The following is a 13,253-nucleotide window of genomic DNA, read 5'->3' on the forward strand; positions in this document are numbered from 1 at the left end:
AAGTGGTGGTGGTACCTAAGTACTCAAATGAAGGTGAATCCTACATTTATTGGTTAAGCTGTAACTCTCTTCTTGGCTCACATATTTTGTGGTACCAAAATATTAAGTACTAGATAGTCTTCTTTTCATCTTGTCTCTGACTAAATTTACCAACTTAACACATTTTATTTCTATTCAGACTAATACATATTCCCCATTAATATTCCTATCTGACAGGACTAGCTAACCTTGCCATACCATTTACATTTGTTATCTTTTGTTCTCTCTGTATAAAAGGCCACATCTTTATGCCCCATACCCTTTATCCTGATTAATATTTACTACCATATACTTTAAATGCTGTTTTGTAATTTAAAAAAACAGAAATAGGTATTGGGCATATATTTTCATATCTCTTTTTAGTATTCAAAAGAAATACTTGAGAATGGAATATATTTCTGAGAGGAATCAGAATAACTAAAAAATAAAGAGACAGAAATGGTCAGTTCGCATATAACTATTATGATTATCTTCCAGACTGAGGTTTTTAGAAAGCCTTGAATTTTCAGCATATTAAAGAGAATCTGTGTTTAAATCTTTCAGGTGTGCACTAGAATTATACGTGACTAATGGAAGGTAATACAAGGAAGTCTTCATAGAATCCAGCAGAGTGATTTTTCTTTCCTTGCAAATCTTCTCAATAAAACTGTAATGTGACAGCTATTAAAATCAATTTCTTCTGAGTGATATTCCAAATATTAATTTACATAGTATTAATTAAATGAGTATTTGTTCCACTTCTGCTGACACGTGACCAAGAAATCTAAGACCTCATTTCTCTAGTACCATTCCTTGTCTTACTGAAACTAAGTAATAAGTGATGGAACCAAAAATTATTTGGTCCTTTTCATGCTGCCTCCTTAAACCTGCTTACTGCAAAGAAAAACTTACCTTAACACTTATGTTTAGAGATTTATTCAACATTCTTTACTACAGTGTACACCTAGGGAATTTTTTTGTGAGTATAAGCAGCACATGCCACCTGAGTAAGACCACCTAAGACTTAACTAGGATCAGAACCTCTGAAGGAAGGGTCCAGAATATATATTTTTAAAGAGATCCTTAGATAAGTTTGAGGTATACTTCTAGTTAAATAGAATGGCTATGTTTATAAAACAGAGAAACAGAGAAGAGAAGAACTTTGCACTTTACTTGTGTTTCTCCTATCTTCTTCAAAAACTTTTTTAAATGATTTATTTAGTTTAGAGCATGAGTCAAGGGAAGAGGGTGTGAGAGAGAGAATCTCAAGCTGACTTGTTTGACTGCACCACCGAGGAACCCCTAAAAACTGTGTTTTTTTGTTTTTTTAAATTTAAATTTTAGTTAACATACAGAGCAGTATTGGCTTCTGGAAACACTATTACAGTCCTCATAACCTGTATAGCATACCCAATTTAAAAAAATAAAAAGGTAGAAAAAATAAGGTAAAAATGGTTAATATTGATATGAAATGCATTCCATAAGATTTCATAAATTTGCCTAGAAGGGGCTTACAGAATTAGCTCTGGGACTTTTCCACAGATACTGTCTACAAGTTAAAAACAAACTGATATTCCAGGAAAGTTCAGCTGGTTCCTGAGAGTAAGATCTGGTAACATGAACAGTACCCTCAATATTCTCAAGTTCCTTTAAATCAGGGACTGTGTGATGTTCTTATGTATATTTCCAGAATCTAGCATAATAAATGACATATGGTAACTGACCCTTGAATGTTTTCTGAATTGAATTCATTTCCTATGGAGATTCCAATAATGAGTTTCCTGGAAGTGATCCACATTGTATGGGAATACTAACGCTTTAAAAGTCTAGCCAAAATAATTATACATTAGATAGAAGGGTAAAAATGTGTGGTACACATTTTATGTAGCTCTGTCCTAGGAAAATTCTAGGTTTAACTCTGGTTCCTAAGCCTCTACCCCTCAATTCCCATGATTCTGTTTGTAGTAGCACCCAGGAATTTGAAGTCTTAAAAATTTCTCTTGGGATTCTATGCAGCTAGCCTATCATGGCTTTATAGGCTGCTTTTGGGGAATCATTAATTTTAAATACATTTCTAGAAATGAATGGTCTGCATATCTTTGAGGTAATACTCTTTAAATATTCTCAATGTGATTGTAATAAGTAAGACTCATCAGTAAGTCAAGGTATTAAGTACTTCTGAAAGATAGGAGGTGTTACTCCCCCTCCCCCCCTTTTTTTAAATAATTGATTTAAGAGCAGATCCTTGGGCAGCCCAGGTGGCTCAGCGGTTTAGCACCGCCTTCGGCCCAGGGCGTGATCCTGTAGACCCGAGTCCCACGTCAGGCTCCCTGCATGGAGCCTGCTTCTCCCTCTGCCTGTGTCTCTGCCTCTCTCTCTGTCTCTGTGTCTCTCATGAATAAATAAATAAAATCTTTAAAAAAAAAAAGAAAAAGAGCAGATCCCTATGCCATAACAGAAAGCCAGTTGGTTATTTAGTTAACTCTCTTAAAATGTTGAAGAGCAGAACCAGGAAATATACATAGGTAGAACACTCCCAAGGCATCCCAGTCTCTTACTCAATGTGAAGGTGGACCAAAGGAGCAGACTCAGAGTACTCATAGAATTTTGGGTCTTCTTTAACAGCCAAGTAAGTAAATGAAACCCCCCTACATTTTGAACATAGAGCATAGTTGGGAAATCTCTTATGTGGAGGATAACCATTTACAAAGCTCAGAGAAGTACCCATAGGACATATAAATGATGTAAGGGATATTTTAGATAGAGGGATATTATATACCTCCATAGAGACTTGGTAATCACCAGCCGTATTCCAAATTGAATACATATATATCAGCTGAATAATATATATTAAGCTGAGGGATTAATTAGTATATAAAGTGTCAACACAGATAAAGAAAATATCATGGTCTCTATTAATTGCGTTCCTATTTATATAGGCCAGCAGTGATGAAGCTTCTATAGGGTTACTGGATGAACTAAAAGAATTGTATGTATTTACATACATACAAAGCCAACTCTTTGTGCTGTTGTTTTTAACAAAGAAATGGAAATTGCTTACGTGTGCAGTAGGTAGAGTGTGAGTTGTATGAGCCCTCCATCCAGAACACCATATAACTGGTAAAAATTATATCGACACGCAAAAAAATGTTTGTTATATTAAAAACAGTACATTCAGAATAATTCTTTTTGTTTATAAAATGTAGGTAGGTATAGTCTGGAAATATATAATACTAAAAATATTAGTAGTGCTTATTTCTGGGTAGTGAGAGAACTTCTTCTTTTCCTCAGTTATTTGTTCCAGTAAATAAATATGTTTTTTACCCTTCTAGTATGATAAAATGAAGCCAAAACCCTTTTGCATGAGGACCATGTATTATCATCTGACTGCCTTGTAATTCCTCCAAGAATACTTTGTTTCATATAAACCATATTATTCCCCATTACTCTTGCTTTTGGGGAACTTTTATATGATTACGGCATTTCTCATAAAGTTATGATTCATTTTAAAAATGTCCTTTGACAATCAGTATTCTTGAAATTTTGCCCATTCTTTAAGAACTTCCTAATATTCCAAATATCCCAAATATACGCTCCATGTAATGGAGCGTATATTTACATATATATAAATCCTACAAGGATTTAACATTCAGGAGTTTAGAAACAAAAACCCAGGCTTCATCCGGCATGTTTATGGAGCCTATGCCACTTATAGAATTGTGCTAGATATTAGCAGTGAGGAAAATTGACATAAAATTCACTCACTTAAGAACATCCTTGTAGGGATGCCTGGATAGCTCAGCGGTTGGGCATCTGCCTTTGGCTCAGGGTGTGATCCCAGGGTGTGGGATCAAGTCCTACATTGGGCTCCCCGCGGGGAACCTACTTCTCCCTCTTCCTGTGTCTCTGCCTCTCTCTCTGTGTCTCTCATGAACAAATAAATCTTTTTTTTTTTTTTTTTTAAAGAACATCCTTGTAGGTTCACCTGCTGTGACTACAGCACCACTCAAATAAGTTTCCTGGATCATTACATACACAAGAAACACTCTAGAGGAAATAGTTCTGTATGACACCTAGGCAGGATCATTCAACATTACTAATAAGGTTTTTTGGACTCAAATCCCTGTGTGGAAAGGAATCTTGACCCTGGGAACCTAAGATATATTTGATTGTGTTGATCAGATAAATTTATTTTTGTTCCTAAGGACTTATTTTACATAGACTGTCCATGTTTCAGTGTGTTAGACCAGTGTCAGACTGGATGGATTTCTTGGCCCTCATTGTATTAAGTTCATCTCCTAATACCAGCTAGAGGCGTAGTCTGAAATTTTCTTTAACAATCCATCATGCAGGGCACTGAAAGAACATTGCAGTGCAAAGTCAAGAAATACAGAAATGAGAGCATTTGACTTCTTTAAACTTCCTTCCTGTCATACACATTGTCAGTATCCTTCCTCTAGTCTTCCTTGTCTTAGTATATTTTACCTCCATCATCCTAGTTACTCGTGCCAAAAACTTAGAATCCTCTTCACATCAGCTCCAAACCTTTGTGTCCAAAATACATCTTCAGTTTTACCAATTCCCTTTACCTCTGTTGCTGCCTCTGTTGTCCAAAAGCACCACCACCTCTGCTCATATTGCTCTGGTACCTTCTAGTACTTTCACTGACTTCTAGTTTTACTTTCCTCTAATCCATTCTTCACATTGTATGTAGTCAGAATAATTTTTTTAAAACTTGCCACATTGCCATTGTATTTAAAACATTTATTCACTTCCTTTTATCCTCAAAACTTTTAATAGACTCAAAGGCCCTTATGTTTTTGCCCCTGTCATCTCTTGCTATATCTCTCTCCTTACACTGTAGTTCAGCCACACTGGCTTTCTTTCAGATCATCCTTCCATCAAGGAATGAAATAATCAACCCATCATCCTTCAGCTAAAAAATCATATTCCATAATCTAAGTTATCCCTCCCCTATTTCATTTCTAGCATGTATTATTAGAATGTTGTCATAAATCATGAATGTGATTCTTTGATTAATGACATTCTCCATAGTTGACTCTAAACTTACTGGGGCAAGGCTGCTTTGTTCACACTGAGTGTGAGTCCCAGTATCTAGCCTAGTGCCTGGCATATAGTTACTAAATACTTAATTAAAATTTATTGGATAGATGGATTACCATGCGTATATGTTGAAGTTAGAGCATTTCTTTTTGAATATTTCATTTTGAGAGTTTTTTTTTTTTAAATCAAATATTAGAAAGGATGGCAGTAGTCCTGTTCTGTCCCATCAGTTGGTTGAGGAAGGGCTCACTAAACCAGTCCCGGTAATATTGTAGAACATTTTAGTGTACTTTCTTCTTGTTCCTTATATCCATTACTTACTAATTCATTTGTTCCATTAAGTTTTTGTGTGCTTATTGTATGCTAGGCATTGAAGAAATAGCAATACAAAAAGGAGATAGCATCCCTACTCTTGAGATTCTTAGAGTCTAGCAAGGGATATGGGCTTAAATACAATAGTAATTAAGTCATAATTGTGGAAAAGTGCTAAAAGAAAGAATAAGTTACCGTAGAGCAGTGGTTCTCATTTGAGAGTAATTTTGCCCCTCCCAGGGGATATTGGATAAATTGAAGACATTTTCTGGTTATTACACCTGGAGGGATAGTACCACTAGTGGGTAGATGCTGGGTGCTCAGGACCTATCCATACCAAAGAATCAAAATGAACTACTTCAGTAGTACTAGAAGCTGATAAACCCTATTCTGAAATTGATGTAATGAGGAATACTTTCATAAGGAAGTGGTATTTAAACAAAAATACATAGAAGTTCGTAGATGGGAGAGTGAAAGTGGATTGGATTTATAGGCAGAGGGAAGAAAATATGGAAAGATTTAAAGGTTCAAAGGAAAAACCTCTTTTTTGATATATTAGATAACCTGACAAAGGAGGGTATAGAGCAAAGGATACAAAATTATGTTGGAGAGAGGCAGAGGCCCTCTTTTATAAAGCATTTGAGGTTGTCAATAAAGAACCTAGTGCGACATTCAGAGTATATTGTTGCATCAATAGGTCTGGAGCTCAGAGCCTAGATGATAGATACAACTTTGAGAGTTCTTTACAATGATGGTATTTGCAGTCTTGAATTTATATTAGTATTGGTTTGCCAGGTTGTAATTGTTTTTCCTCTAACACTCAGTTACTGGGCAGGTTCAGAAAAGATAAAAGGTTGGGTTCATTCAAGGTTTAGGTTTTGTCCGAGAGGTGTGAAAAAGGATTTTGTGGCTGGAGAAATAGCTACTGTGTTCTCTGTAGAAACTCAGACCAGGAATGTTATACAAACTAAATACTTTTTTTTTTTCTTTTTTGGTAGAATGCTGATGATTTTCCAAAATGAAATTTTGCTATTTATCATGACAGAAAAATTTGCTATGAATTTCTAACCATAGCCTATGAGACAATATTTTCTTCAGAAATAGACTACTCTTGAACCTGAGTTCAACCTGGGGGAGGTGGGTGGGGTTAAATTCTGGAGTAGGTGCTATATGTTGAGTGGTATATTAAATAAAAGTAAAATTGATTACTATATAACTTTGAATTAGAAATAAATAACAGATTCATCTTAGTATAACTCTCTGTGATTTATATTATATATGCAACTGATTCTTTTCTTATGAAGCACAAGCAGGAGAACCAGAATATCTAGAGCAACCATCAAGAAGTGATTTCTCAAAGCACTTGAAAGAAGAAACTATTCGAATAATTACCAAGGCATCACATGAACATGAAGATAAAAGTCCTGAAACAGTTTTGCAGTCGGTAAGAACTTCTCTTTTAACTCTCTGAACATAGACATCTTCATGACATTTCCAGCAGTGTAATGGAGAGCACCCTGCATAGGAGTCAGGAGAGACTGGGCCAAAAGACAACTCAACTCTACCATTAACTTGAACAGGGACTGTAACCCTAACCCCCAGGCGGTAGCTTCCCCAGCTGTAATTTTTTTAATGCCTTTTTTTTTTTTTAAGATTTATTTATTTATTTTGAGAGAGAGCATGCACATCCAAGCAGTGAGCGGGGGCAGAGGGAAAAAGAAAATCCTCAAGAAGACTCCCCTCTGAGTGGTGAGCCTGATTTACGACTCAATCCCAGGGTCCTAGCATCATGACCTGAGCCGAAATCAAGAGCTGGCCACTTAACTGACTGAGCCACGCAAGTGCCCCTAAATGCTTCTTTTTAAAAATAAATTTCTGTCTTCCTGCTAGAGAATTTTGAAAAATCATACTCCTAGACTAAATTGATCATTTGATTTGGAATTTAAAAAAAGAAGTATAAAATTTAGCATTATTTCTCTTTTTCCTTCACCCCTCACTCAATCTTTAGTCTTATTACATTGAATATAAGGTAATAGTTTTCATTGTTCATAGAATATGTTTAGTAACAAAATACTAGAAATTCTAGGTTTGAGAGTAAATGTGATCTTGCAAAGTGGTTTATACATATTTCAGTTCAGTGTCTAAACAGAATTGTCATTAATAACCCTCCTGTGTTGTAGCTCTCGATTGTGTCATTTTATAGCAATAAATTGTGTACATTGGTACTATGTTTTCAGTGAATATGGCCTTCTGAGAGATGTTATTTTAAGAATTTCCTACCACAAAAAACATTCAGTTCCTGTAGTCCCTTCTTTTTATTAACACAAGCATCTATAATACAGGTTTCTCGATAACTAATTTTGGTATTTGAAGATTACCCTCCTAGAAAACTAAAGGGAACAGGACATACAATTTTTCAACAGAGTTTTCTACTTAGTGAACTTAGTCTCAACAATAACCTGCTAATTTTCAATGAGGTCTGTCTTTAATATGATAGGGCCTTGATTAACCAAAATGTTCAATTAATGAGGTATTCTGTTTTGATGAATAATCAGAAATTGCTTTTTTATTTCACTTACAGTGTGAAAAAAATGATTATATCATTTTACTACAAAAAATGTTTTAAAATAAGTGTATTTTTTTATTCCAATGTTTTGCAAATGCCCTGGAGACTCTAAATGAGCTTGAGATGAACCTCTGCTAACTCTAAAGCAATCTTAGAAAATGTTTCTTGTAATGGATCTCCGATATCTAACTTCTTGGGTTATGATACAAGAGGAAAACCTAGGGTGGTAGAAAGAGTGGAGAAGTAGATACAAAGGAGAAATATGATCTAAAAATGTAGTTTGCTTGGCCCTTTGCTAATTAGGAATTTTATTTGTTAAAGCCTACCTTATGGTTAAGAAATATGTCCTTTTAACTAATCAGAGAGCCAAAGATATTATTTAGCTTAATATTAGAAACATGATTTTCTTTTTTTTTTTTTTTTTTTTTGGTTAATCATGTATAACATAAATTTGCAGAAACCAGCATTAAATATATCAATATAATAATATATACATATTCTATGTATATATAAAATTATATCTTATAAGCCTACAATCTACTGCTTCACTTTTACTTGAGAAAGGAGGATGGCATTGAGAGATTATGATAGACAGCTAGCATAAATATTTTTCCATTTGGCGTATCTTGTGGAGTAGCACCAATAGCCAGAGTTGTTTGTATAAATCCTACAACATATCTAAGAATATGTTAATCATGGCTGTCTGAAGCAGCCTCTTAGTCTCATGATTAGTTGCTTAGGATCATAATAACCACATAATTGGTTTTTCTCCCTTGAAAGGTATATCTTAGAAACTAAAATTGCATACATGAAAAGAGTGTTGAAATTTTGGGATTAGATAGTCTTGGGTTTTCAAATTTTGGTTTTATTTCTCACTAGTTACACAAACATGAATAAGGTGCTTAATTTTTCTAAACCTAGTTTGCTTTTACATACAATGGAGTTGATTGTGAGATTATTTTTTGAAGGCACCTCGCATGTAGCATAAGGTACTAATTTGCTGTTTCTTTTTGTTACTTTAATACAAACCATTTCACAAACATACAATATACTAAATTCCAACCTGAGTTTAAGAAATTCCTTGAGGGAAGCCTGGGTAGATCAGTGGTTAAGCATCTGCCTTTAACTCAGGGCGTGATCCGGGGGTCCTGAGATCGAGTCCCACATCGGGCTCCCTACATGGAGCCTGCTTCTCCCTCTACTTGTGTCTATGCCTCTCTCTCTGTGTCTCTCATGAATAAATAAATAAAATCTAAAAAAATAAATAAATAAAAAGAAATCCCTATAGAGAGATACTCTCTAAATGTTTATACAACTTATGGTTTAGAAGAATGTCTTTAATTTTAAATGAAATATTTTCAAATTTGAAAAATATGAAAAGTATACTTCAAGAAAGAAGCATGTGTAACCCCACTTCTTAAAGCTCCAATCACTTAATATGTTGTTATTTTTTTTCCCATTCTTATTTTTATGTACAGGTTTGGGATCTGTTTTTCTAGCTGAAGTACTACTGCATATACAGTTTTGCTTATATATTGCCTTTTCTTGTTGTAACCGTTTAACATTATAACATAACCATTTCCCTATGTTAAAAGTTCTCTGTGAAACACATTTAATGGTTGAGTATTATTCCATTGAGTAATTAAAGACTTACTTATGTAACCAATCCCCCATTGTATATTTGCTTTTACGTTATTATAACTAGGCTGTTATGAATTGAAATACGGAGAAATTTTCATTTCTATCTTTAGAATAGACTCTCTATAGTTAAATTTTACTGGGTTAAAAGATAAGGAGCATATTAAGGGGGTCAAGGTGGTTGTAGTTACATAGCTTTCTAATAGCCGTTACATGAGAAATCACTTTTTAAAACAATCCACTTAAGAGAGTTTAGAGAATTAATAAAAATCTTTGTATTTCAATTATTTGGGAACTTTTATTAACTGAAGCACTTATTAACTCCTTTTAAGTTTAGCTATTGCTAAGGTATTTATATAGGGCCTGTCAATACTAGAAAAAAGATAAATACACTTGTACTTTAATGAGCCCTAAAATTCTTTATGTGGAAAATTTTTATAGTACCTTTGGATATGTAAACTTGATGAGTGATACTTCAGAGTTATTATACTCACCCAAAGTTTCTTTAATTTTTCAACTTGCATCATATAACTTGTCAGTATTACGCTGTTGAAACTCTTCTGTGGTATCTGAAAATGTTTATAAAACATTTTTTCCTAAGTGCAACTTTTTTTCAAAGGCAATATATTGTTTTGTAAGGATCAGTATTTTATGTTTCCCAGTTGCTACTTGCTTTAAATTTATATTCTCTCTTCTTAAGATAATATTATTTTAGATTGATTTGATTGTGAGAAGTGTTTCACTATAGAGTCTAGATAGATCTCCTGATTTACCTGCTCAAATTTCACTCCTTTGGATTGAGACCTAGCACAATTATTCTTTCATATGCTAGAAGGATTAAAAATTATTAATTAAATGTCATGGGTTAATAAGCATATCTCTCTAGGTATGTATTATAGTAATATTATACTATATATAGTATAATAGTTATATTCAAAATGCAATATATATATTATATATAGTATAGTTATTTAAATGCAAGCAGATTAAAATAGCGCAATAGTATTATTATAATATTATTGTCATTATAGAACGTATAATATAGTTGTCATTATAGAATAACTATCAGATATGAAGTATTGAATTAACAGAATATTATCTCTCATATAATATAGTTGTCATTATAGAATAACTATCAGATATGAGGTATTTAATTAACAGAATATTATCTCTCATGATCACAACAACCTTGCAGGTTGTTTTTTTTTCCTGAAAAGTTGAGAACTCAAAATAAGGAAACCTTTTCTAAATATGTTTAAAAGTAGCATTTCTTTTAAAAAGGACAGTGTCAGTCTTGGCAATTAGTTTTGTTTTATTGTTGAAACTCTTTTTTTGCATATGTACTACTGAAAGTCATGAAATGTGCTCATCTCTATAATTATATTTCACATTGAAATAAAATCACTTTAATTGCTTTCATCTTGTTTATATCAAAACTAAAGTTTTTCTTTTGCTTTAGAAACCTAAACCATTTGCTGCAAGTGGAAATTACTTAAGCAGGTTCCTTTTAAGCACCTTAAGTACTTGTGAAATTTGTTCATAGGTAGTGAATATGCTAATTATAAATTTATTCAGTAAAATAAGACCTTTGTGAAATCTGAACACTATTTTGAATGAACTTCATTAGTATAGTTGAGTGACTTCTCTGGATTTCACACTGACTTCTACTCTGTTAGTATGAATTTAGGGAAATTTATAGAATTTGTCACTAAAGAAAAGAGTAAAAAGAAAGAAATCTGATTGAGTTGTTAAAAATGGATGTCACTTTCCAGCATGCTTTTCAGAAGCAAGAATTCATCAGACGCTTCTCTATAAATACATCATACAAGACTCTCAGAGGCTGTAGAGTGAGTTAAATACAATAGAGTATGAATATAAATTGGATATACAATTGATTATTAGAAAGGATGGAAAGGTAAAACCATTAGAAAGAAAAAACTTACGAACTCTCATGTCTTATTTTGATGGGAGTTATCAAGGTAGGATTTATGGAATTATTAGAATTAAACAAAAACTTCATCTATAACATATAGACAGCAGTAGAAAATGCAACTCCAGTATTTATTATTTTTAAAGATTTAGGTCCAAAATGCTTTATGGAGGGAAAAAAAAACCTTGATTAAGTAGTTGAAACATAAAAGGAAAGTTAGACTTTGTGTATTACTTAACCATGCATTCACTTCTAATGTTGGTTTTAGGTGGTTTAATTTAATACTAAGCAAATGCAGATATTTTTTAGACTCAGGAATCTCTGCCCTTTATACTTGGTATTTGCATTGTTCTCTTTTCTAATGTTCATACCAATAATCTTTTTCTGCAGAAACCTGAAAATACCACAAGCCAACCACCTTCTAACCAGCAAGTTGTAGAGGTGGCGATTCCTCATGTAGGGAAATTCATGATTGAGTCAAAGGAGGGGGGTTATGATGACGAGGTACCTTTGTTGTAGACCTCTGCACTATTCCTACTTAACTTTGGCTATTTAATACACGTACTTTGGGCATGCTTGCACCTTCACATTTATGTGTATTGCTGCATAACATACAGCTTGGCCACCCATGGTCTGAAATTACCTTACCAACTGCTAACAGAATTTTGAATTTCAAATGAAAATTTAAGTAGAAAGCTTATGGAATTTGTCAAAAGAATAATTTTATGTTCCTGGAGTGAATTCTTTTATGTAGACATATGATCAGTTTATTCTCAGGTTGATAGACTCTTAAATTTTATCTTTTTTATATGTAAAGGAAGGACCAGTAAAGCTGTTTCTGAATAGTAACCCGGAGACTTCCTCCAAAATTACAATCAAGAGATTATATAAGAGCTAATCACCAAAACCAAAAGTGTCACAAAAACATTAATATTATTGTGCCACTGTAAGAAAATATGGGCTATATATAAGGAGAATAAGAAGCTGGTTTATATGAGATAGGAACTGGTCAGGTGGATTTTCTGAAGCAGATGTTAGATGTATTGTGACTCTCAGTGTATAATCAAAAAATGGGTTATAGGTTCAGAACATCAGAGATGATGGATGCAATCTCTTGATTGCTGTAATACAGTAGCTTCATAGTGCTTTGAGCTGTTCCAGTTTACAAATATTTTAAAACGTGAACAGCTAAGAATGATAAGTTATTACAAAAACAGACACATTTAACTATTTAATACTTAATAGCAGTGTGTTGTTCCAGTTAACTATTTTATTATCATGTTGCTGCCTGGAAATTATGGAAACTGGAATGTTTTTAATGAAAATGTTAACTTATTGACCAAGCACCTGAGTTAGCTGTTTTAGGGTAAACCTTCTGGCATTTTAAAATACAGAATTGTGATTAATCATTTAACACTATCTTTAGTGCAAATGCTTATGCTTTTGGCAGATGCATTTTGTTTTGTTTTTGTAATTGATTGGAGTGACAGTTTAACAGTGCATGTACCCGGGAACTTTTAAGTCATATGGATACAGGGCTGCAGCTCATCACTGGTGATGGTGCCCAGCCAACAGGCCAAAGTGGAGCTGAAATTGAGCTCATGCTGAGCTTCTCAAACCTTAAAGAAGAGGCACTTTTTTTTTTTTTTTTTTAACAAAAAGAGTATTGCTAGTTCTCAGTGGTTTTCAGCACCACTCTCTAATTTGTCAAGAAGGAAGTGCCTT

General features: G+C 33.6%; 1 protein-coding gene across 4 annotated transcripts in view; it reads left to right on the forward strand.

Annotated features, from left to right (window-relative positions):
* The window catches only part of USP25 (ubiquitin specific peptidase 25), a 136,900-nt gene that overhangs the window by 99,017 nt on the left and 24,630 nt on the right, over positions 1-13,253 (forward strand). For 3 of the 4 annotated variants that reach the window (XM_038581247.1, XM_038581248.1, XM_038581250.1), the window contains exons 18-19: positions 6,699-6,838; positions 11,919-12,032. In XM_038581247.1, the coding sequence (XP_038437175.1) occupies positions 6,699-6,838; positions 11,919-12,032 (254 nt within the window). The remainder of the gene's footprint in view (positions 1-6,698; positions 6,839-11,918; positions 12,033-13,253) is intronic. The other variant, XM_038581249.1, reaches the window with a different exon arrangement.

Source organism: Canis lupus, chromosome 31 (genome assembly GCF_011100685.1).
Source record: "Canis lupus familiaris isolate Mischka breed German Shepherd chromosome 31, alternate assembly UU_Cfam_GSD_1.0, whole genome shotgun sequence".
Taxonomy (NCBI): Eukaryota; Metazoa; Chordata; class Mammalia; order Carnivora; family Canidae; genus Canis; species Canis lupus.